General features: G+C 46.4%; 2 protein-coding genes across 2 annotated transcripts in view; one reads left to right on the top strand and one right to left on the bottom strand.

The window, feature by feature from the left end:
* Positions 1-6785, top strand: part of Abhd2 (abhydrolase domain containing 2, acylglycerol lipase) — a 93856-nt gene extending 87071 nt beyond the window's left edge. Inside the window, exon 11 of the mRNA XM_027408187.2 lies at positions 1038-6785. Within this exon, the coding sequence (XP_027263988.1) occupies positions 1038-1234 (197 nt within the window). The 3' untranslated portion in view covers positions 1235-6785. The remainder of the gene's footprint in view (positions 1-1037) is intronic.
* Positions 6786-15778: 8993 nt separating this feature from the next.
* Positions 15779-25373, bottom strand: Rlbp1 (retinaldehyde binding protein 1). Its single transcript, XM_035441555.1, has 7 exons — positions 25362-25373; positions 25027-25155; positions 22599-22803; positions 20965-21143; positions 17634-17792; positions 16131-16241; positions 15779-15937 (listed from the first exon to the last, which is right to left on the bottom strand). The coding sequence occupies exons 1-7, from the start codon at positions 25371-25373 to the stop codon at positions 15779-15781; spliced, it is 954 nt and encodes a 317-aa protein (XP_035297446.1).
* Positions 25374-25634: the final 261 nt, after the last annotated feature.

Below are 25634 nucleotides of genomic sequence, written 5' to 3'. Positions count from 1 at the left end.
GACAGAAGCTCTCTCCTGTCAAACCCCAGCCACCCTTGGACTCCCAACGTACCACACCACAGCCCACTCAGCCACGTGCAACAGTGGCCCGAAAATAACATTCACAGGACTAATGATGTCCCACAGAAATGTACAAAACAGCAACTAGAAAGGAAGAGTTAGGGGAGTGAGACAAGAGCCAAAGTCCAGCTCCAGGCCCTCAGCTCTCAGGGTAGCCATTTAGCACCTGGCACTGGGAGCCTGAGCATCTTTGTTTGTTTGTTTGCTTGCTTGCTTGCTTTTTTCGTTTTGTTTTATGTGCATGTATATCAGTGTGAGGATGCCCTGGAATGGGAGTTAGACAGTTGTGAGCTGTCATGTGGGTGCTGAGAATTGAACCCATGTCCTCTGAAAGAGCCACCAGTGCACTTAACCACTGAGCTACCTGGCCTCCATCCTGAAGGTCCATGCACTGCGCTCTCCTTTCTCTCTGATCACCTGCACACTTTTAGTGCTATGACCCCTCCTCTGAGCCTTCCCACCCTTGGAGTTATCTAATCAGCATTTCAGTAAGATACCATGAGGAATCCAGGTACACAAAGCTGGGAAGCACAGCCCATCAGCTGGGGCACTTCAGCACCACCAGCACAGCGCTGGCTCCCCTCGTTTGCTCTCTTTCGCCCCTAAGGTTGTAACTTAGTCATGTGGGGGTCAGGGGGCAGCTTGGGTTTATAGAGTTTTAAGTATGAGTTCTAAGATCTTCTGAAGCTAGTGCCCATTTAGCAGTTCTGAAGACTGAACTCCGGGGGTTTTCTAGGCTAAGGCAGTGTTTTACTATTGACCTGTGCCCCCAGCCTTTTTGGTGCCCATTATACACCAGACTCATGAGGTCTGTCTGACTTGCCTGCCCAGTTGAGAAAAGACAGCACAGTGAGTAATGGTTGGATGCCCATTTAGGTGCCCTCTGAGGAATGCCCAGACTCCCCAGCTCTCTCACCTTTTCCCTCTTGCTCTGGAGTTAATAGGATGCTGTAATTCTGCTGCCTTTCCCCCCACAGAGAAACGGGAGAATGTCATGTTTGTGCTGCCTCTGCACGGGGGCCACCTGGGCTTCTTCGAGGGCTCCGTGCTGTTCCCTGAGCCACTGACATGGATGGATAAGCTCGTGGTGGAATATGCCAATGCCATTTGCCAATGGGAAAGGAATAAGTCCCAGTGCTCAGACACGGAGCAGGTGGAGGCTGAGTTAGAATGAGGCCTCTGGACTCTGGCGTGTTCCCGTAGCCCTCCTCTGGAACCCACGGCTGTTTCAGGTCTCTCCTATCCCTCAGTGACCTGGATCTGACCTCATACCATCAGTGGGGGCCACCCATCATGCAACCTGTCTCAAGTAGGCAGCTCTCCCTGGGAGCTCCAGGCTATTTTTGTGCTTAGTTATGGGTTTTCTCCATTACATTGTTAGCCATGGTGACAAGCTACAAGATTCTTACCTTTCTGTCCAGTTTCAGTATCTGATTGCTTTCATGCCAGTTAAATCTAGTTTTCCTACTAAGGAACACATCTGAACTTCAGTTTCGCTTTGCCAATCAAAAGGCCTTTCCCTGATAACCATGAAGGATGTATGTCACTTTGTGACAGTTGTATGTGCCCTTGTAGAGTCCCCAACAAGAAGTCAGCATCTCTGACCAATGCTGAAGAAATGACTCAGCTTTGAGAGCCTGGGAGCCTGGGGCCTCCTGGGCCTGAGTTTTGCCTCCAAAACAAAGGAGATTCCCTGAGTCTAAAGCCAATTCCTTCTCACCATCTCCCAAGACACCTTCCTCCCACCTTGCTGCTGCTGAGAGTTGCATGGGACACTTGTCTAAAAATTCAGCCTCCCAGATCCCTCCCCTGGGAGATGCTGACTTGGTGGGTTTGGGAAGGGGTCTGGGGATTTTAATTTTTAACAAGTGCCCCAGGGAATTCTCATCACCCAGCAAACTGAAGGAAGCACCATACTACAGCACCTTTAAATAGAAATGTCTCCAAAGCAGGAGGGCCTGTTGTATGACTGCCTTTGTGTGATCTTAGTGTGGTGTCCCTAAAAGGGAGAAGGTGTGTGGGCTTAGCCCTAGCTCTGTTTCTCCCCAGGTGTATGACCCTGGACAAATCCCTTTGGACTTGACTTTCTTCCCTTGCTAAATGGAGGGCTTGGACCAGGTAGACTGCTGAGGTGACCACCAGTTCTAAAGTTCAGTGACAAATTCAGTGTACTAAGGTCTGAGAGAACATCCCTCTGGGGGTGCCTGGGAATCTGTCTTCCCAGGCTGAGCATGCAAATGCCAGGACTTGCAATGTTCCCCTCTCCCCATTTAATATAAAGAGATTTCAGAGTCTTAATCACTCACTTGTCATTTTAGTTTTTCATCCCAGGGTCCGCCTAACTCTGGGTTTTGATACCAAACGATTCAAAAGTTGGATCTGAGTTTGAGGAAATGTATGTCCACCTGAGAGGAAAGGGTGTTCTTTTGAAGCCGGTTTGTAACTAAATAGCCTCCGGATTGTCTGTTGGGTAGATCTTTCTAAGATGTCTTCTGTAGTGGACACGCCACTCTAGGCTTCAAGTACTCTTCTGGAATTCATGTGGTACTTGAATCCCTAAGAACCTGCACTTTGAAAAATCAGCAGTTGCTCTCAAATTAGATGAAACTATAGGTGAATTGCCTGGATACTGTTTAAAAAACATTTTTTTTCATTGCTTCATCTCCTTTGGCTCCAGGACAGACTGAAGTATAGTACTGGGTCTGTACAGATATTTAAGGAGCCACCTGTGCACCCTAATGCCAATCCTCAGGGCCCCAGGTGGGATAGAGAGTGTGGGCATTGGCCCAAGAGACTGTGACAGGAACGTTTGTGAATTGAAGAACTGTTTTCTGACAATCACTAGATCATCCCATAACATCATACATGGACATTCTCCCAGAAAACTGGGGTTTCCAGTTTGCTTTGCTGTTATTTCTTCACACTTACCAAATTCTGTCACTGTGCCCCTCCCATGGTTGTCATTTCTCTGTTGCATGTCTTTTTTTTTTTTTTATGTTCTCTTAGCACAAATTGGCACTTTATCATCCATCCCTCAACTTGGAAGCTAATCCTTCTCCGTCAGTTTCCCTCCACCCAACCACAGCTATTAGAAGACTCACATAGTTCCTGCTGCTGCCTTTATCCCTGAAGACTTTTAAAGAAAGCAATAAGGGGATAGAGTTGAGGCACCATCCCTAGAAGTAAGCATCTCCCTTCGTTTGCCTGAGATCATCTCTTTCCGAGCTTGGGCACCACCTGCTTCAGAGAGAAGTCAGCCCTATGGTCACACTTAGGAGGAGGTGGGAGACTGTCCAGGGAGCCTGGTCTTTACAGCGGTCCTGGAGGCCCACCAAGGAGAGGCAGCACTGGGGCACAGGCTTTGTTGCTACACTACTGGTACTCTGGCCCCTAGGACTGGGGGAGGGTGTGCCAGCTGAAACCTCCTTGGTGTGTGCTCTGAATGGCACTGGCGTCCCCATTTTGCTTCACATGAAATCAACTGAAGCTCTTTATTCAAGCTTCGGGCGGGCTCTCAGACATGGAAATGAGACTGTGACCATGGCAGTCTGACAGGAAAATTCTTGTTTGACCCTGAATGAGAGCACAGAGGCATGAATGTGGAGGAGCCAGCTTGTCTAATGAATGAGGAAACAGCCCTTTATGTAGGTCAGCCTCTTTCCTTCCTCTGGGCTTCCTTGCTTTCTTCCCAAAGTCATCCATTCCTGATAGCAATGTGAATTGTCTGTTGGCTATCAAGGGCTTACTTGAACCAAAGGCCAAATTTTTAGAGAACATTTTAATGTTCTAAAAAATTGAGGACATAAATTATATGGATCTAGACCATTCTATGGCAAGAATAACATTAAAACCCAAGTGAGGAATGCATCCACATTACTCTAGCTGTGTCCCCTGCCTCTCACATAAGTGGAAGACATTGTCTTCGGTCAAATTAGGGTAACCTAGCTTGAAAAAAAGATAATCAAGACTGTGTAGTTAGCAGGGAGTTTCCCCAACTGCAATGACTTTGCATCATCCATCCCTGGGCCGAATGAAGGTGGGAAGTTTGTCGTGCTGTCCATATTCTTTTCATTTCTGTAGTGTCTTACAGTTGTAGGGAACCTTAGGAGCTACTGAAGTGTTCCTGAAAGGCAAGTCTTCCTTTATCCCCATGGCGTTTCATACCCAGGGTCAGGAGGCCTGTCTTCTCGTCCCCCCTGGCTCTCACTTTGGACCCGAGCAAGTCACTGCCCCTTTCTGAACCTGTTACCTCATCCTACATCACCTCTGAGACTGTTTCATCCACTTACTGATCATTTGCCCAGTCATTGCTAAGTGTTTGAAGGTAGAAACAGGTGAATCAAGACCCATCAGCTCATCTTGAGAGGACTTGGAGAGGGAGAGGAGGAGCGTGCGCGTTCAGCTTTTCCTAGTTAGGACTCTGGATGGAATCCAAAGCCATCTTTGGCCTCTCTTTCTTGTCTTCACCATTAAGACAATTTCCTTGCTGTTCTGAGGGTGGTCCTGTGACCGTGGCAGGTGAGGGCCACCGGTAATAAGGAAAGTACCTCCGGCCTTCAGTGTGACCAGGCAAAGCATGGACAGTTGCCAGGACAGAGTCCTTCCTATACAGGCTCATTCTGAACCCAGGCTGCACTCTGTGGCTGAGCCTTCTGGGTAGCTGTGCTTATATGGCTGGCATCCGGATGAGAGCTCTCTTTGTAAGTGGCTGACTTGAAGGAGAGTTTGCCAGCTCCCGGGATACAGTACGTGTGTTCTTGTTTGTGTTTGCCCCGGAAGCAGGTGCTAGAGATGTGAGAGGCTTTTCTTTTCCCGTGGCCTTGATCCTGACTTAGAGTGACAGTTTTAAAAGAAGAAGAAAAAGGAAAAGCAAAAGCAAAAACAAAAACATGTGGAGTTGGAGGAAGTCCTGGGGTTTCCTCCTTGAGATACACAGGAAAGTTGTTAGGAAGCATGTCACTTCAGCATCCTGTCACCGTGTTTCATCTGGAATTGTTTTCCTTACCTTACCCAGAAAGCCTTAACTTGCCTCTAGAAAATCCCCTGGTATGACCACATTGTGGCATAAGAATTCAAACTCTTCTACTATGAAAGTTTGAGGCAAAGCCACAGCCAAACCAGAGAATTTCCTCAGGTGGCCCAGAGGCTCCTGTGATGTCACCTCCACCTCTCACCCCCAACAACATGAGTGGTCTGGAATAGCCCTGTCACCTGTCGTCTTTGCCTTACTCTTCTCAAAGCCACTTTGGATCACCCAGATGCTTCCAGAAGGGGCCTGCTTGGCACTCAGACACCAAGTAGTTGAGAACCAGGTTTCTTCCACCTGGTATCTAAGCAAAGGACAGTATCCCCTCTTCATAAACTAGGATGGTTTTTCCTAAACTCTATTTACAGCTAAGGACACAGGAACAGGCCCCTGCTGGCTAACCGAACGGCATCGAGAGCAAAGGCTGCCCCGCCAGCCTGTCTCTGCTGCCTCCAGGTGCTTTGCTACAGCCCAGCATCCTCTGGTAGTGGTCCTTAGAGACAGGCCACACAGTCCAGCTAGCCAACAGTCCCCAGACATCCAGAACATAGACAGCTGTCCCTTTTGGAAAAGTCCGTCCTTCATGTTTTCCAACTGTCTTCCTAGCATGTGTGTAGTTAGAGCTTTCACCGATGCCTAATAAAGAAGCTGAAATTAATTACTAATCAGTAGGTTAAATCCAGAACCCTGAGTCTCGTGAAAGTCCTCAGCCTTTAACTAGACTCCTGTCAATTAGTAACAAAATCCATAACCTTCCATCTCCCCATTCCTGGTCCCCTTTAGCCAAGTAATCTTCTATTGCCATAAACTGGGGACAGGCCACTTCTGGCGCCTGCAGAAGTGCCCTTCGTCTCAGTGGGCATTCTGCCCCCAAACCACACACACAGAGCAGTCAACATCACCTAAAAAAAAAAAATTGCCAACCTCCTTGGTCCTCCAGGGCCAACCACTGCTCTCTCAGGCTGCTCTCATGAGGGAACCCAGTTCCTGGCTACAGGAGCTAGACTCACTTTGGTCTTCATTTTGGCCTCTTTAGTTTTCCTAAAGCACAAGTCCGTGTAGAATTCTGTCACCTCCCCATCCCAACACCTGTTCCAGGTGACCTGGATCTCTCCTGCAGCCTCAGAGACCTTCACTGGACCTGAGCTTGCAACTTCCCCCACTGCTGCTGCCTTAGTGACCCTGGGCTGGGGCCAGGGAGGAGGCCAGTTTGCCTCCCTCCTTTTCCTAGGTAAACTCCAACCAACCACAGTCTTAAGTTGGCAGATCTGCTTCCAGATTGATTTTTCAGAACCATCACTTTCACATTCCTGATTCTAGTTCATTTTGCTTTGCTCTCTCTCTCTCTCTCTCTCTGGGTTTTTACGCAACTCCAGATGCTGCCCCGGAAATACTGTATCTCGGAGTCCGTGCTCTGAAAGCCCCTGCCTGTGCTGCTCTGTCCTTTGACTCCTCAGCACAGGCATTTCAGACTTGCAATTAGCAATGCAACTTTTTCTAAACACGAGGATATTTACCTTTATTAAGAAATTATACTAAACAATGGCGTCCTTGAGTGTTTTATGTTCTCACATTACTTTTGATTCTACTTTGATTCTGTGTGGTGGTGAAAGATCATTACAAACAAAAACTGTAATTTTGTTATCTTTGACTCAATGGAATTTCTTTACTTAAAAAAAAATAAAGACTAAAAAATGTAGAGTGCTTGTGTGTGCTTTGTCTAGTGAGGGGTTTCTACATAAGAAAAAAAAAAAGGTGCATCTGGTGATCTGGTGGATGAAGAGGTGACTCGGTGGATAAAGTGCTTGCTGCACAAGCATGAGGACCTGAGTTCGGATCCCCAGCACCCAAGTCAGGTGTGGTGGTGCATGCCTGTAAATTATATAGCTAGGAGGCAGGGGCTTACTGTCTGGTTGTTCTACCTGCCTGACTTGAACTCCAGGTTCAATGAGAGACCCAAGGTAGAGAGTGACAGAGAAGGACATATGATGTTGACCTTTAGTGTCCAAATGAGGCACACACTCACGCATACTAACACACAAAGGGTGTTTCCTATGTCTGCATCAAAGCCCAGGGCCTAGTGGCAGTGTCCTAAGTGATGTTAAACCAACCCTGCAGACAAATACCAACAGTCCCAGACATCCAGATATGATCAGCGAGTGTCATTTGTGTGCTTTTTCAATCATGTTCTTTAAAAAGACCAAGTGAGATTCAGCTAAGTCAAGGTCCAATGGGGTCATCTTGTAGTTGTAGTGGTTCCTTACTTTTGTTTTGTTTTCTTGAGACAAGGGTCTCACATAGCCTGGGCTCCTCTCAGTCTCACTCTCTATATAAGGATGCCCCCTAAATTCCTGATCTTCCTGCCTCTGCCTCTCGAATACTGGTCACAGGCATACACCACCACATCCAACTTGGCAGCATCTCCATTTAGCTTTCTTCTATTTTGGATCTGTCTTAACCTGAGCAAAGGGCCAAACATTGGCTCAGCCAAGAGAACTGTATCACCTCCCAGAGCCTTGTGCTTGAGCCTTCCTTCTTCCAAGTTTATGCAAACCCTTTGACAAGCTAGGCAGTGAGTGCTGGCTTTGGAAGGTATAGATTACCAAGACCCAAGAATGCCCAATATCATAAGAAGGGGAGAAGAGAAGGGATGCAGAGGACATGAGGGAGAAGAAAGGTTGAGTCAGGGGAAGAATAGAAGATAACAAGAATGGAGATACCATAATAGAGGAAGACATTTTAGGTTTACAGAGAAATCAGGCACTAGGGAAATGTCTGCAGATCCACAAAGATGACACCAGCTAACAATCTAAGCAACAGAAGAGATGCTGCCTTAAATGCCCTCCCCTGATCATGAGACTGATGACTGACTTATATGCCATCCAGCCCTGCAGACAAATACCAGATACGATCAGCGAGTGTCTTTTGTGTGCTTTTTCAATCATGTTCTTTAAAAAGGCCAAGTGAGATTCAGCTAAGTCAAGGTCCAATTGGGGTCATCTTGTAGCCTTATTATATAAGCCTTCATCCAGTAGCTGGTGGAAGTAGTAGCAGACACCCACAACTAATCACTGAACTGAACTGAAATCCATATGCAGAGAAGGATGAGGGAAGAGCAAAGGAGTCCAGACCAGGCTGGTGAAACCCACAGAAACAGCTGACCTGAACATGAACTCTTGCTCCCCAGACTGATAGCTGGGATACCAGCATGGGGCTGATCCAGACCCCAGGAACATGGGTTTCAGTGAGGAAACCTTGGAAATCTACAGGACTTCCTGTAGTTGTTCGGTACTTATCCCTAGCATAGGTGTGGACTTTGGGAGCCCAATCCCCATAGAGGAATACTCCCTGAGCCAAGACACACAAAGGTGGGCCTAGGCCCTATCTCAAAGGATAGGATAGATTCTGATGACACCCTATGGAAGGCCTCACCGTCCAGGGGAAACAGAAAGGATGTGTGATAGGTAGGGTTTTAGTGGGGTGGGGTGGTAGGGGAGGAGGGGAGGAACAAGGGAACTGGGGTTGTCATGTAAAACAATCTTGTTTCTAATTCAAAAAAATTTAAAAAAAGAATGCCCAATATCACATTTTAGAATGCCCCCCACCCTGTCATGTCACTTATAAAACAGACACTCTATTTTTGACCTAAGACAACCAACTGGTAAAGAATACTGCCTATAGGGCTGAGGATTTAACTCAGCAATGGAGTACTTTGCCTAGCAAGTGCAAGGCCCTGGTTCAGCCTCTACCACCAAATAATAAAATGTGGGAAAGAAACTACTGCCAGGTTGGAGAGCTGGCTCAGCAGTTAAGAGCACTGGCTGCTCTTCAAAAGAACCCAAGTTCAATTCCCAGCACCCATGTGGCAGCTACCATTTGTAACTCCAGCTCCAGGGGATCTGACGTTCCCTCTTAGCCTTCATGGGTACCTCATGCATGTGGTGCACAGATATACCTTCAGGCAAAACACATATATGTGTAAAATAACAAAAACTTAAAATGGGAAAGATTTTGGGTCTGGGATGTTAGGAGAGTGGATGCCAACAGCATGTCATTTACCACACCTTTTCTGGGCAGTCTGTTGGCATATGTGCTCAATGCCACTTCTTACTCCCAACAGAATGTATTTTTCATTATACCTTTCACAAACAGACCCTTCAGACACGGTCCTATTGAGAGGAGGTAGGGAGGACAGATGGTGGCATTTGTATACCCTGTAGTATAAGGACACATTTGTATTCTATACTGTAGAAAGAAGTCCACACGTGTGTGTTATTAATAGCTTAACACAAACTGTTAATACCTTGTTCTACATTAACCATGTACTCATAGTCCAGGTGCCCCCTGGGGAATTGCAAGGTTGATAGCAAGAAGTACTATCTAGATTTGTATTCCAAGATGCCACCTAAGTCCCAGAGAGCCAAAATGAGGGACGAGAACAAGGGATGGTAACAAGAAAGGCAGACAAAAACCTCAGAAATGTGGCTGACACCTTACCAGAGAGGCAGAGCAAAGACTGTCTTTATCCCTCCTGCCCACACTCATAAAGCCTGCTGACTAGAGATGAATCCCAGGCATGTTTTTAAAGATGCTAAATCCGCTGCCTTGTCAGATCTCCCACTCTCTGAATAAAGGACAATGTAAAGGTTCGATTCCTGGGGCTGGAGAGATGACTCAGTGGTGAAGAGCTCCTACTGCGTTTACACAGGACTCCAGTTCAGTTCCCAGCACCCACTCCAGCTCCACAAGATCCAACACCCTAGCCTGATTTCCACAGGTACCTACACACACTTGAGGGTGTGTGCATGCACACACACACACACAATTTGAAAAATAGAATCTTTTTTTTTTTTTGGTATTCATGTTATACTGTTACATTTCCTGTGATGAGGACCCAATGTCTAACTGCATGGTCCTCCATATTGTAGTCCCCACCGTGTGTGTGTGTGTGTGTGTGTGTGTGTGTGTGTGTGTGTGTGTGTGTTTCCCTAGAGCAACTTAGAGGAACTGACCACTTTTATGGAATACCAATGGCAGGCATGGTGGCACACAGCTTTAATTATCTTTAATTCTGTGATTTCAAGGACAGCCTGCTCTACATAACAAGTTCCAGTCTAGCCAGGGCTACATAGTGAGACACTGACTCAAAAAATAACTGATTTTAAAGGACATTACAGGTGATTGACTTTGAACTGAATAGCCTTTCCCCAGAGGAAAAAAAAAGTCTTCTCTCCTTGTGACTCTGGGCCACCTAGAATGTCCTCCTGATGCTCTTGTTGGAAGTACCAAGCATCCTACTGAACATACACCAGTTTTCTCTTCAAGTTATTGTCTCCTTTATCTTATGACTGGGAAATGAAGTTCTCACATCACCATTCCTCATCCCCTTCACTGTCTGTGCCTCTCCCGTGCCCAGATTATAACGAGTAAGTTAAGTAAGGCCAACAGAAGAGGCTAAGCGTGAGTAGCAACAGAGCAAAGGGATTTGAAGTCAGAGTCCCATAGCAGCCACTTCTGAGCCCTTTGATGCTAAACAGGAATTAATGTTAGGTTTTAATATTTCTAGTGAAGATAAAAACAATAATGCCTGCATCTTGGTGGCATGGCACATGCCTTTAATTCCAGAGTTCAGGAGGCTGAAGCAGGAGGATTGCTGAGTTTAAGCCTAGGATGGGGTACGTAGTAAGACCCTGGCAAGTAAATGAATGGCAATTGAAAGGCTCAAGTAATATTTTCATAGTTTCTGTTTTTGTTTTTTTACTTTTATGATCATTGTGTTTTGCCTGCATGTATCTCTGTGTGGGGGTGTCAGAAACCCTGGAACTGGAGTTACAGACAGGTGTGGTGCTGGGATTTGAACCTGGATCCTCTGGAAAAGCAACCAATGCTCTTAACCACTGAGCCATCTCTCCAGCCTCCTCTTGTGTTGTTTTTATCTTGGTCTACCTGGTTCTCTCAGGATAGTGTAGAACTTGATGTTTTCCCATGGTCCAGCTCCGTCCCAGAGCATCTAAAACTGAGAGGCCCAAGGACAAAGCAGAAACAAGCCACACCTGATGAGTAGCCCCCAGAATACTCTGTCCAAATTCTCTGAAGGTTCACATACAAGGAGGGCAGAAATACACAGCTGCAATCTTCCAGCCCACACCCTGCTCTAATCAGTTTGTGGCCACATCCTGCCAGATGTCTCCAGAAGGATGCTATTATATGGACCAAATGGTTGTCATAAAACTCTAGTTTCTTTGTCCCCATTCCTGTGGCTTTCAAGAGTATTTTATTGTCTTTCCTGTATCTCATTAGTGCAGGAGGTGGGACACTTGTGGAATCACAGATATGGGGGGGGGTCTGATCTTACGGGGCTAAAGAAATCAGATTTTAACATTTGAGGTCTCCCCACACACTCTCCTAATGGCAGCACCACCTTCCCCAGACAAGGCTAGGGGGCAGCCCTACTGCCAATCACCTCCATCTTTCCTGTCCATGTCCTCGGGCTGTGCCATGCAAGGCCAGCAGGGGGCAGTGTGAATACACAGAGCAGCCTCACTGGGTCCCAATTCTATGGCTTCTCCCACAAAAAGCCACTGGGTTCTCTTGTTAGGAGAATCCCTGAGCTAAGGTCCTTGCCTTGCTGACTTCAGATGGACCCCAGTATTCTCTTGGGGCTCGAGTAGGACTGAGAGCTTCCTGGCCACGATTCCTGGCCAGATCTGCCTGCAATGTTCTCCCTATCCTTATTTATAAAGTTGGAGCAAGCCTATCCAAGAAAGAGATAGGAGTCAACCAACACTATCAGCTACTGTCCTCTCAGGCTTGTAATGCTAGTAAAACAATTAGAAGTATTTGTGTGTGTGTGTGTGTGTGTGTGTGTGTGTGTGTGTGAGAGAGAGAGAGAGAGAGAGAGAGAGAGAGAGAGAGAGAGAGACTAGGTAGTTTTGGCTGGCCTGGAACTTATTATGTAGATCAGGCTGACCCCCAGAGCTCTAGTTTTTATTGTTGTTGTTTGGTTTTTTGTTTGTTTGTTTGTTTGTTTGTTTTGAGATAGGGTCTCTTTGTGTAGCTTTAGAGCCTGTCCTGGAGCTCTGTAGACCAGGCTGGACTCGAACTCACAGAGATCCACCTGCCTCTGCTTCTTGAGTGCTGGGATTAAAGGTGTGCGCCACTGCCAACACCACCACCCAGCCAGAGCTCTAGTATTAAATGTACATGCCACCACACATCAGAAGTATGACTTGAAAACAAAACAAAAAAAATACTCATTTCTCAGAGCTAGAGTGATTTCTCAGTGGGTAAAGTGGCCCCATGCCCAGAAGATTCAATAGTGCCCTATGAGGAAGCCACATGTTCAACAAGCAGAAGCTCTAACAGGAATTCTCACACACTCTCAAAAATCACTATGTATTTATGGAAGCAACTCCATAAGCATTTGTATTCATCAAAACATGCAGATTTGGGGAATGTAAGTTGTCGTGGCTAGTTTTATGTCAACTTGATACAAACTAAGTCCTTTCAGAAGAGGGAACTTCAATTGAGAAAATGCCCCCACCAGATAAGGCTGTATGCAAGCCTATAGAATTTTTTTTTGACTGGTGGATGATAAGCAGGAGCCCAGTTCACTGGCTGGGTTCCTGGGTGCTCCAAGAAAGCAATCTGATCAAGCCATGAAGAATAATAAAGTCCAGCATCCTAGATGGGTGTGGTGGTGTATTCCTGTAATCCCAGAGCTGGGGGTGGAGACAGAAGGATCCCTGGAATTTGCTGGTCATCTCAGTCTAACTGAAACAGTAAGTTCCAGGTTCAGTGAGGCTCTGTGTCTCCAAAAAAGTAAAAAAAAAAGTTGGAAGACAACATTGACCTCTGGCCTCTGCATATGTATGCACAGGCAAGTACTCATACAAATGGATAAATTGGAAATTGAAATAGCCAGTCACAGTGGTGCATGCCTTTAATTCCCCCACTTGGGAGGCAGAGGCAAGTGGATCTCTGAGTTCGAGGCTAGCCTGGTCTACAAAATGAGTTCCGGGACAGCCAGGGCTACACAGACCCTGACTCAAAAAGAAAAGTAAAGTCTTTTACTCAGTCAAATACTGGTTCCCTCAAAACCACTCCTGCAGAAGTCACCGTCTTGGCCCTCCCATCTTGACAAATGCTAGTCCCTAATGTCATTCACCTGGCCTGACATCCCTGGACATAACTGCAATGTTCTCATTCTTGAAATGCCTTCCACTCCAGAGGGTCTGAAGAGATCCCTCCGTGTTAGGATTCCATACCAAAGTTCCACATAAGATTTAGTTTGAAAAGGAAGCTTCAGCTTCTGAACTGTGGCTAAAAGAAACTTGGAGGAAAGTCCTCACTGGCCAGCCTTCCACCCTTCTGGCCACAGAATAATGATTTGATGTGATTCCTCCTCTAGCTCAGAAGTTCTGTGTAAAGACCATGACTGATGACTGTGAATGCCATAAAAAAGGAAGCTTCTTGGGTAAAGAACACTAACTGTAAACCTTGGCATTGAAAGATGTAAGAAATAGGTGCAGGTTTGGTGAGATGGGTCATAGGGTAAAGAGGTTTGCCACAGAACTTGACAATCTGAGTTCAATCCCACATGGTTGAAGGAGAGAACTCCCACAAGTTGTCCGATAAACTCCACAGGCACATCACACCATCATACAACACGCATGTGCACGCATGCACACACACATATGTAAAAAAAATTAATGAATCCATGTAGTGGTACATTCTATAATGTACACAGGAGGCTGAGGCAGGAGGATTGCCACAAGTAAAAGGCCAACTTGGATTATAAAATGGGACTCTTGTCTTAAAAAAAAAGATAACAAGATATGTATATTCATATAGGTATGTGTTCATTTATAATACATTTATTACAGTCTCACTGAAATTAAGAAAGAACTTGTGGGCCAGAGAAACTCTCAAAGGTGTGAAAGCAGATGGGATTGGACTAACCTCAGAATTCAGAAAACAGTTGAAAGGCCCACAATGTGTGTACAGCACCAAGAATTCCTCATGTACATAAGGAAGCAATGACCCCACAGGCAAGAGCTGACGATTCTTACCTTGGTGGTATGCAGGCAATCAACCAGGCCAGTCAACCCTCACCTCAGGCCACCACTGCTGGCCAGACAACAGGAATGAATGCCTGCTACTAGCTGGGAAAGCACCTTGGGAGAAGTAGCAATCAATGCTTAGGAGCCCCATGTCCCCATGAGCCATTGCCCGCCTAACGGGAAATCACACGCCCAGCAAGCAGAGAATCTGACAGGAAGTCTCACTCAAAACAAAAAACAAAAAACCTCTAGCTGGGAGGTGGTGGTGGCTCATGCCTTTAACCCCAGCTCTTGGGAGGCAGAGGCAGGCAGATCTCTGTGAGTTTGAGGCCAGTCTGGTCTACAGAGTAAGTTCCAGGACAGTCAGGGCTGTTACACAGAAAAAAACAAAAAAGAAAAGAAAAGAAAGCAAAAACCAACCAACCAAACAAACAAACAAAAAACCCAGCACTCAGAAATCACTGTGCACTTGTGGAAGCCAGCTCCATTGGAGGAAAGCATTGTATTTGTCAAAGCATGTAGACTTGGGAAATGTAAACAATGCCAACTTGTTTTATATCCACGTGACACAAACTAGAGTATTTTTGGAAGATGAAACCTTAATTGAGAAAATAGCCCACTGGATTGGCTTGAGGGGGGCATTTTCTTGATTGATGATTGATGTGGGAGGTCCAGCTCACTGTGGGGGCTGCCACACTAGGCTGTGGTCCTGGGTGCTGTAAGAAAGTAGGCTGATGAAGTCATAAGGAACAAGTCAGTAAGCTGCACAAATCTATGCCCTTTGCTCCGGTTCCTGCCTTGAGTTCCTGGCCTGCCTTCCCTGACTGATGGACTACAAACTGCTAAGATGAAATAAACCCTTTTCTTCCCAAGTTGCTTTTGGTCACTTTTATCACAGCCATCAAAACCCTAAATAAGCCATAAATTCGCCACGAAAGAGCTTGACACAAGACAAACAATGACTTTATTTGCCTATCAAGGACTAAGTGCTCAGAGAAGATACCAACTATAAATTTAAGTAAAACCCACCCAACAAGGCAAAGAGATCTTCTAGTGAGGGGAACCACACACCTAAGATAGGTGGAGAGGAAGGAACATGACTCCACCCTGGAAAGACCCAAAGCTCTTAGCTCCTGGGCACTCAGCAGCAGGTCACCCCTAATGCAACTGTTCCAAGGCTACTACCTCCCTGAAATTCTGGGAGGGAAACCCCTTATCTGCCTACTGCTGCTGTGTTTGTCAAATCATTAGAGCTTCAAGCTCCCCCTTCTCCCCTACAGAATTGTGAGTGGGCTTTCAACTCTGTCTTACACACCCTAAATATCAAAGTGATTACAAAGGAAATCATGGAGAAACCTAATTAGTCTTTGAAATCCAACTTATCGAAAGGTCATTGTCCTATAACTGCAGAGGAGGGTGGGACTTTAACTTTCCTACAAGTCTCCTGATTAAGGGCATTCCTGGAATCTATCCCTTCTATGTCAGTTTGGGATGAAGTGCCTTCCCTCCTAAACCTAGGGAAGTCTGGGGAAACCACAGTCACCTCAGGCATTCTTGTTCCCAGTCTTGGGTTCAGGAAAGCTGAGGAAGGGCTAGGATGCTAACACAGATCATAGGGCAGGGCATCTCTTCACAAGGCTGTATTCTCAACTTGGATCCTGGGGCCAAAGAGCTGCTCAGCAACCACCTTTCCATCATACTTGGGTAGTGTACCCCCAAAGTCAGCAGGCAAGATGTTCTCATCAATTTCCTGGAAGAAGCCATCGAGGTCATCTCCGTGAACAAAGACCTGCAGGACAGTGAGTAGGGCAACTGAGCAGAAGGAAGAGGGAAGAGGGGAGGACAAAGCCATTGCATGCTGTCTTTGCCTGGTGATGTCTCTCTCTACAGTCTTCCATGTGGGGCTGTCAGGGAGTTGTCCGTTCAACTTGGGACCAGTGTGCAGTGTCTGAGGAAGGCTCTGGGGGCAGCCATGAACTCACCCTCTGTAGTAACTTGTTCTTTAAGAAGGGCTTGACCACATTATAGGTGGTGGTGAAGTACCATGGCTGGTGGATGAAGTGGATAGCTTTGAACCTGGCTGGGAATGAATCCTGTAGTGACAGAGAGAGATCCCCTCAAACCATTGCCCCAGTGGTCTCTGAGACTTCTACTTATCAGCACACACACACATACACACACACACACACACACACACACACACACACACACACACACACACAGCCTCTCCCCATGGACTGAGGATAGTCCATTCCAGGGCCAGCCACCAGAGAAACTTGACTTCACCTTTGCTCCAAGTTGTACAACCTAAAGCTATCACATGATGCAAAGCAAAACCAAAATCGAAACCCTAGAAATAAATTGTTTAAACAAAGATGAAATGGTACCCTTGCAGGCCGGGCATTGGTGGCACACACCTTTAATCCCAGCACTCGGGAGGCAGAGGCAGATGGATCTCTGTGAGTTCGAGAGCAGCCTGGTCTCCAGAGGGAGTGCCAGGATAGGCTCCAAAGCTACACAGAGAAACGCTGTCTCGAAAAACAAAAAAAAAAAAAGAAAAAAAAAAGAAATACCCTTGCTTGGTTATTTTGGTGATTGTCTGGTGTGTGTGTGTGTGTGTGTGTGTGTGTGTGTGTGTGTTGGCATTATTTTTTTGTTTCTTCGAGACAGGGTCTCATGTGTTCAAAGCTGGCCTTATGACATTGTTGAGTTATGACTTTGACCTTCCAATCCTCTTACCTCTTCATTCTGACTGCTAGAATTACAGGCCTGTGACACAAGGGCAAGTGCTGGGTATAGAACTCAGAGCTGTGTGCATGCTGGGTAAGCACTGTACCAACTGAGTATTATCCCCAGCCGCAGCGATTGAGGTTTTTTTCAAGCCATTTGTCCCTAGGGTGGACTGCAAATGGTTATAGACCATAAGGACAGCATTGTCATGCCTCCTTCTCCTTCAGCAACTGCCATACTCATATCTCAGACCTCTTCTTTCCCAACACACATAGGGTAAATATAAGGTAGCTCAAAGAAGGGACTGGGGGATATCTGTATATAAAGGAATCAGAAGGGGGCCGGTGATGTCCCCGCCTCAGGATAAACTCACAAGCAAAAAAGAGGCAGCAGGATACACACGGCAAGATAGCCTAAGATTCCAGGATCACTCATATAGAATCAACTCCAGCCTCAGTCACTTTATCTGTTGACCTTGCAAAGTCACTTAACCTCTGAGCCTCATGTTCCAGGTTTGTAAGATAATGCAAAAATAGGCATGAGAACCCTCTCAAGGAAGCAATGATATCATTACCATGTGCTTAACAGACTTAATCACCATGCAAGTGTTTGTGGTTGAGATGACAGCTGTCACTGCTCTGTATGACACTAGATTGTCAACCCCTCAGGTCCCTTCCTGCAGCGTGAAACTGGGAAACCAGGCCAGGCCTTCCCACCTGTGAAAGGTTCCTATGAAGCAGGTTCAAAGGTCTCACCTGGAGCATGTCCACCATCTTTTTGAGATCCGAGGGGCGGAGCCCTGCTGCCTGCTGCATAGTGAAGCCCTTAAAGTTCTCAACAATACAGAAGCCATTGATTTGCGTTTCCTCATTCTCCAGCAGTTTCTCCAAGATGAAACAATATGCCTGCAAGATCTAGAAGCACAGGGGCTAGGTATGTGGTTCAGTCATAAGGCCCCAGTGTTGATCTCCAGCGTCAGAAAGCCAGAAGCACAGCAAGCAGGGTTTAAGATGCAACCCCCCAAGGGCGATTAAATCTCAGAGTCCTGAGTGGAGAGCCAACTGGCACATTCCTCACTGCAGGAATTTGCCACAGATGTCCATCTAGGGCTTTCCCCTTGCAGACTACAATCTAATAAAATAACACTGAATGTCACATTTCATGATTAGAAGCCACAGAGTTTATCCCCCCACTCTTATAATGTTGGAAACCACTAGAAACAACCTGCGTATCTAAGAGAGGAGTAAAATAAAGGGAGATTTAAGCCACGGAATATTGTGGTGCAGCAGTGAAAATGATGCAAAACATTAACAATGTGGGGAACTCTTCATGACAGTTCATTGCACTGAAGAATCTCCTGCTGATTTTGTTATGTTTTGGTTTGTTTGTTTGTTGGTGCCAGAAATCAGTGGTAGAGCCTTGAACGTGCTAGGCAAGCACTCTACCACTGAGTTATATCTCCAGCCCTTGGTTTTTTTGCTTGTTTGTTTGTTTAAGAGGGTCTTACTTTGTAGCTCAGGCTGGCCTTTGCAAACTGTTTAGCCCAGGCTAGCTTTGAACAAAAGCTCCTCCTACCACCAACTCCTGAGTGCTGGATTACAGCTCTAATCACCATTACCTTGACGGTTGTGATCTGCTTAACCCTGATCCTCTAGTCCTCCCTCCCTCTTCTCCCTCCTTCCCTTCTTCTCTCCCTCCCTTTCTTCCTCCCTTCTCATTTTCAGTACTGGGGATTGAACCCAGGGTATTGCAAATTACTAAACTGTATCACCAGCCCTCTTTTTACTTTGCATTTTTAGGCAGTGTCTTACTAAGTTACTTAGGCTGGACTTGAACTCACTCTAGAGCCCAGGCAGGCCTTAAACTTGTAATCAGTCATCTTGCTTCAGCCTCCCTAGTAGATGGGTTTACAGGTCTGTGACACCAAGAATGATTGACGATCCTACAATTAAAAGTGTGTTAGAGCAAAGGATAACCAGACTACAGTCCACAACCCCAGAGAAGCTAGGTAACAAAGAGGTCCCTAAGAGAAACATATGTGCTTCCTCCTAGGAAGGGGAATTAGAAAAGCTCTCCTCAGTAAATTGGTAGTAAAGGGGGAGAAGGGAGGAGAGATGGAAGTGGGGAGGAGAACATGAGAGAACGGGAAGGTCAAGTTGGGGGAAGGACAGAGAGGGAGAGCAAAGAAAGAAACATCTTCATAGAGGGAACCATTGTAGGATTATTGAAAAACCTGGCACTAGGGAAATTCCCATGAACACACAGGGATGACCCCAGATAAAAGTCTAAGCAATAGTGGAGAGCGGGACTGAACTGGCCTTCTCCTCTAATCAGATTGAGGTCTACCACAATTGTCAAACCTTTATCCAGTAACTGATGGAAGCAGATGCAGTGATCCATAACTAACCACTAGGCCAAGCTCCCAGAGACCAGTCGAAGAGAGGGGAAAGTGATAATATTAGCAAAGGGGTCAAGACCATGACAGGGAAACCCACAGAAACAACTGACCCCAGACTGACAGCAGCAGAACCTGCATAGGACTGAACTAGACCCACTGAATGCAGGTAACAGTAGGTGGATTGAGCAGTTTGCAGGACCACTGGCAGTGGGACTAGTGCATGAACTGACTTTTTGGAGCCATTTCCTATGGAAAGATACCTTGCTCAGCCCAGTCACGGGGGGTTGGGGGAGGGCCTTGATCAGACCTCCAGCTCCAGGGGGTTCCGATGCCTCTGGCTTCCCCAGGAGCTAGCACTCACTCACTCTCACAAACACACACAAGCATACACACACACACTTACAAGTCATGGTGGTGCATGCCTTTGATCTAGCATTCTAGAGGCAGAACCAGTTGAATCTCTGTTTGTTCAAGGCCAACCTGGTCTATTTAGTGAGTTCCAGGACAGCCAGGACTATGTGATACATATATATATATATATATATATATTTGTGTGTATGATTTATTTTACTGTACCGCTAAGAATCAAGGTATGTGCCTCTATTACCTGTCTTATTTTATTATTTATTTATGATGAAGATGTGGGTTCCACTGAAGCTGAAGTGACAGGAGACTGTGACCTGCCTGACATGGGCGCTGGGAAGAGAACTCCAGTCCTCTGCAAGAACAGCAAGTGCTCTTAACTGCTGTGCCATTTCTTCCAACCTTCTCCCCCAAATAATATGTCTTCTTTTTTTTAAAGCTTTAATTCTAAAGCTAGAATCTTGTTTACTGAGAAGACCTAGTAACACCCTTAATAAGAGCAGGCATAAGGCAGGGAATGTTGGCTATTTCCACCACCATTTAACTAGACTGAAGGACTAGCCAGTGCAATCTAATTTCTTCTTAAAATCTAGGGTCTAAAAAGTAGAAAAGGGGGAGAAAACAGTCTCTTTTATTTACATATACTAGTATACTTAGAAACACAGGTGAAGCTGGGGACTTAGCTTACTTGGTAGAGTGCTTGCCTAGCATGTGTGCAATCCTGGCTTTGATTCCCCAGCACTTTATAAAAACCAGGTATGTTGGTACATGCCTGTAAATCCAGCACAGCAAGAGGAGCAGAAGTTTGAAGGCCATCCTTAACTACATAGTAAATTCAAGCCCAGCCTGGGATACCTGAGTCTCTGTTTCAAAACAAAACAAATAAGAAAGGAAGAAAACTAAAAGAAAGATAAAAAGAATAGAGGAAAATCCTTACTTAATTCCCTCAGTCAGCCCTCCTAAAGGCTTAAACATATGACCTTAGGGAAAGCAAATGGTTAAGTAGGATAGAACCTGTATCTTCCAGAATATTCCAACCCACAGCCCTCTAATCCCTGTCTCTCTGTTGTTCTCAGCTTTCAATGTTTGGCAAGGTTTCCTTCAGTTCATAGCCCACAGCTGTTGCCCCCAGTTGGCATTGCTGTAGATAATCAGGCCAGTGGGCTCTACTTGCAAAGCTGCTGGGCTTCTCAGCTGTCCTAGAACATCCTAGGAATTCTCTCCCTGTTTGGTAACTGCCTGATGGCAGGTGACTGCCTGCCCTCATCCCTCCCCGGACATGCCTCCAACAATAAAGACAGAGCTAGGACAGAGAGCCCACTGACCTCATCAAAAGTGACCTCTTCACAGTGCCAGTTTTCAATGTTGAAGATCATAACCACTCGGCCATACTTGTCCCGACTGGAAAGGACGCCAGGGTAACCGGCCTCGATAGTGCAGCGGACAGCCTCCATGGACAGGCTGTCAAAAAGTTCAGGGTACTGGAGACGAAAGTTCACATAGCCTGGAAGAGGGAGAGGCATCTTGGAGGCCATTCCAGCCACACTCACCCACTTTCTCAGGTGGCACATGGTGTGAATCAGAAACCTGGCTGCTGCCTGTGTGTAACAGGACTTCCAGCTGTCTGAGTCCCATGCTTCTTTCCCACAAGATTGGCCTGTCTCCCCTAAATATTGTGGCAATTACATGTGGTTCACAATGTTCACATCCTGAGCTGTACAGGCATGAGCAGGTACAGTCCTATGTAAGAAGGTCATCCTATGTATTATATTCCTTCACTTGGGGACAAGGCATAGGCTGTCAACTGGGCACAGGATCAGCTGAGTGGGTGGGTGGGCAGTGCTGAGGAAAAGCCTGGGAAGATAAACTCAAGGCCTCAGCTAGACTCAGAGGCTCTTCCTAATTCTAGAAGCATCTGTTTTGCTCACAAATACCATTCATACTTACCCTGCCTTCCCATGGCCATCTGCACTCCCAACCTGGGGCCCAGGAGAGGAGTTTAGGAAGCAATTGCCAAGAAACTGCCAACAACTTCTCTGCCATTCTAGAACACTCCAGTCTTATCCCAGCTCACGTTTGCCTTGTTCCCTCTGCTCAGTTACTCAGATGTCTAATTTCCTTGGGGTTTATTTTCTGATGTTCCTTTGCAGTGGAAGCCTTTTTAGACTTGACTTACAGCTTTGGTTCTGTCCTTTACACCCAACTGTTCATTTTTCTCCTTACCCCTGTCATTCAAACTATCTATGTATTCTAGCCATCAGGTTTATTATTTTCACCAGTAGAATGTAAGTTCCACAACAGCATAGGAGGCTTGAGCTCCTTGACCTAAAACAGTGGACCCTGGTGGCACTTACTTGACATTTGGGGGCAGAGGGGAAACGTAAAAGGGAAAGCCATTAGGCCACAGACCACCTGCTTCAACACTTCCCTCTCTAGACACCAAAGACTTGATTTATTCAGGAAATCTTTGGTTCCACTGGGGTTGAGGTTTAGTGTCAAGTGAGTTCATGGAGGAGGCACATCACCTGGAACATTGCAGAGCCAAAAATGGGCTACAAAGGAAACACCTTCCTTTGTCATCTAAATGTGGTACCTGAATTCTACTGAGTTCCAAGACTGACAGAGGAGAGATTCTTCCAGGAATCTGGTCTTGACCATCTAATTTTGTCCATCCATCCATCCATCTATCCATCCATCAATCCATCCATCCATCCATCCATCAATCCAGCCATCCACCCACCAACTAACAGAGACCAAGTGATCTTGAGGACTGCTCAGTTCACACATGTGTTCACACGCTTGCATGCACAAACTCATGTTGCACACACAAACTCATGAAGGATATAGAGACAGTGACTACATCATGGCATAAGGATATTTTCTTAGTGTAGAAAGAGTAGACACCCTCCACAAAACTTCTTCCCACCTTGTAGGGCCATCCCTCCAATGCAGGCCTTACCTTTGAGCAGCTCATAAGCACGACCCACGTCAAACTTTCGAGCACGGATGAAGCGCAGGAGGAAGGCACTGTCCCTTGCCTGTACCCTCTCAGCCACTGCCAGGGCCAATTCCTCCCCTGAAGCTGCCTGTGCCTGCACCAACTCCTGTAGCTCCCTGACCACCTCCTCCCGGGTCTCCTCCTTCTCGTTCAGCTCATCCTTGGCCTGGAACAGGGTGGGTTGGGGCAGAAGTTACCAATAGGTGCTGCTGAGAAACAGGGCATGTGTGAATAGGCTCAAATCTAAGTTGGCCTGCTAGAGTGCCCAGGGTACTACAGTTTGGGCCTTACTCCTTTGCAGCTCTGCCCTCAAGGGTCAAGGAGTGGTATGCTGCTCTCTCATAGACATTTGCATTTGGAGAGAGTCAAACTGCTCAGCCTGGCTTTGTTTGCAAGATATTGACAGCAATAAATGAGTCTAACATATGTCCATGTGTACTGTGCTCTTACCCAACACCCTGCTTAGTTCTCTAAATACCTTGTATGTGTTTCTTTAATTTATTGAATCTATTCATTGTATATGTGGGTGTTTTGCCTGCACATATGTCTGTGCACCATGTATGTGCTTGGTGCCTGAGAAGGTCAAAAGAGAACATCAGGTCCCATGGAACTTGAGTTATGAATAGTTGTGAACCACCACAGGGAGCTAGGCATCCAACTGGAGTCCTTTGAAAGAGCAAAAGTGCTCTTAACCACTGAGCCATCTCTCAATCCCTACATTGTGTTTAATTTTTGCCAAGACCCATTGTGGGGGTTTGTTTTAATTATTATCATTTTGTTCTGTGTTTGCTTTTAATTATTATTTTGTTCTTTTGCATTTATTTATTTTTGCATGTATATTTAGGGGGACACACGTGAGTGCCATGATGTTCATGTGAAAGTCAGAAGACAACTTGTGGAAGCTGTTTCTCTCCTTTTACTAAGCAGGTCCTTAGGATCAAACTCTTTTGGTCAAGTTTGATAGCAGATGCCTTTTATCCAATGAGACACCTCACCAAGCCCTTATTTTTTTATTTATTTTTTTTTGGTTTGTTTGTTTTTTGGTTTTGAGGAGTTTTTGGTTTTGGTTTTTGGTATTTTGAGACAGGGTTTCTCTGTGTAACAACCCTGGCTGTTCTAGAACTTCTCATTCTGTAGACCAGGCTGGCCTTGAACTCACAGAGACCCGCCTGCCTCTGCCTCCCAAACTCTGGGATTAAAGGCATGAACCACCACAGCCAGCTGTTGGTTTGTTTTTTTGACAAAGGTTCTAGCCCAGGATGACCTCAAATTTGATATATAGCCAAGGTTGACCTTGAACTTCTGATCCTGCCTGTACCTCCCAAGTGCTGGGATTTACAGGCTTGTGCTTCCAAACCCTGTTTTATGAGACACTGGAAGTGGAATACAGAATCTCATATGCTTTAGACAACTCTGTCAACTGAGCCACACCCCCAATCCCATTTTCAATTCTTTTGAGACAAGATCTCTATATGTAACCCAGACTGGCTTTAAAATTATAATTCTCCAACCTCTGTCTCCAAATGCTGAGATTACAGGCATGAACCACTATACTTGGCTATACTTGGTATAGTTAGTGTTCTTATGCTTATCTCCCAGAAGAGTATGCTAAGGGGAATAGAGGTGACCTGTTCTTGCCCTAGTTCCCCCAAGGAGGAAGATTCCCTGTCTTCACTCAGTGGCATCCAGACTTGACCCAGCAGAGAGCAGCTTGCCTCAGCCCATCCCCCCAAACCCCGAACACTTTAGGCCCTCCTTTTACTGGGCTAGAAGAGCTGGGAGAATGCCCCGTGCAGCTCTTCCTTTGGGCAGCATGAAGGGCAAGGTAGAAGAAAGAAGTCAGATGTGGACAACCTGAGAACTCCTATTGCTGTAGATACCAGTCAGTGCAAACAGAGCCTGCAGCAGAACTCAGCCGCTTCTCACCTTCGCCCCAGCAACCATTAGTCCAACTGCCATATTTCATAGACACAGAGAGGCCAGATGCAGAGAGGGAAAGCTCTTTGCTCAAGGTCACAGAGAAAGTTGAGCGTGTCTGGTCCTAGAACTTGAGCCTCCTGCTTTTCCACTGGGGACAGCCATTTTACCCTTATTCACTAGGGCCACTTCTGAAGCAGTGTTCCTCATATGAGTTGAGGTTGGCCCCTGGCCCATAGGCTCCAGGCTGAAGTCTCAGATGAAGGTGTTCCCAGTACTGACTAACCCAGTTGCAATAGCTCTGACCTTCAGTCTAGAACAGGCCAGTCTCTCACATCCAGGATGATCTAAAGGGTGGGGATGAACCTTTTCTAAAGGAGAGAGGACTCTGTCATGTCCACCCCACCCCTACTGTGTTCATTACCAGGTTGCTCCAGCCAGCACTTCCACCCCTCCCACTCTGCCACCTCACCTTCTGCAAAGTATGACGGGGCAGCTGGCTGCATGGGCCAAAGACAGGACCGTGGTCCTTGGTTGTGAGCTGCTCCAGCTGTGCCCGGAGCTCCTGCTCCTCTTCGGGGACCATTCGGAATGTGCCCACCTGGGCAGAGAGAAGTCATGTAGAAGGCAGGACAGCTCTGCCCCCAGCAGCCAGAACCACTGGCATATGGGGCTGCTGAGATCTTACATAATGCCTTTGGCCAAGATCTTTGCTGAGCCTCCTCCTTTTGGTGGATCAGGGCCCCAGAGAGATTAGCAAGGTGTAGGGAGGAAGGGAAGAAGGGAAGAAGAGCCCAGGCTACTCACCCCCTCTGACATATTGCCTCTCGAAGACACTGAGGAAAAAGAAAGAACCCGTTAGCTCTACCCTGGCCTCTCCAGGTGGCCTGTTCCCAGCAGCCAAGGAAGTCAGGACTGTGGTGATATTGGGGAAACCCTTCTGTGTTTGTCCTAGAACAGTGAATCTCAAGCATTTAAGTCCCTCCCAACAGTTAGGCGATTGGTCAGAAATTCAGACGCATAGGTCCTGGCCCCTGTGATTCTGACTATAAGGCTAAAATTGGAGCCCCCCTTCCCGAC

Source organism: Cricetulus griseus, chromosome 3 (genome assembly GCF_003668045.3).
Source record: "Cricetulus griseus strain 17A/GY chromosome 3, alternate assembly CriGri-PICRH-1.0, whole genome shotgun sequence".
In the NCBI taxonomy this organism is placed as follows: domain Eukaryota; kingdom Metazoa; phylum Chordata; class Mammalia; order Rodentia; family Cricetidae; genus Cricetulus; species Cricetulus griseus.
The sequence above is the reverse complement of the archived record's forward strand: the minus strand, read 5'-3'. Positions and strand labels throughout refer to the sequence as shown.

Excerpts from the sequence above, each read along its gene's own strand:
- Rlbp1 (XM_035441555.1), bottom strand. Across the intron at positions 22,804-25,026 it reads CCCGTCATACTTTGCAGAAG|GCCAAGGATGAGCTGAACGA; the intron begins GTGAGGTGGCAG and ends ACCCTGTTCCAG. Across the intron at positions 21,144-22,598 it reads TGCTTATGAGCTGCTCAAAG|GCTATGTGAACTTTCGTCTC; the intron begins GTAAGGCCTGCA and ends TCCCTCTTCCAG.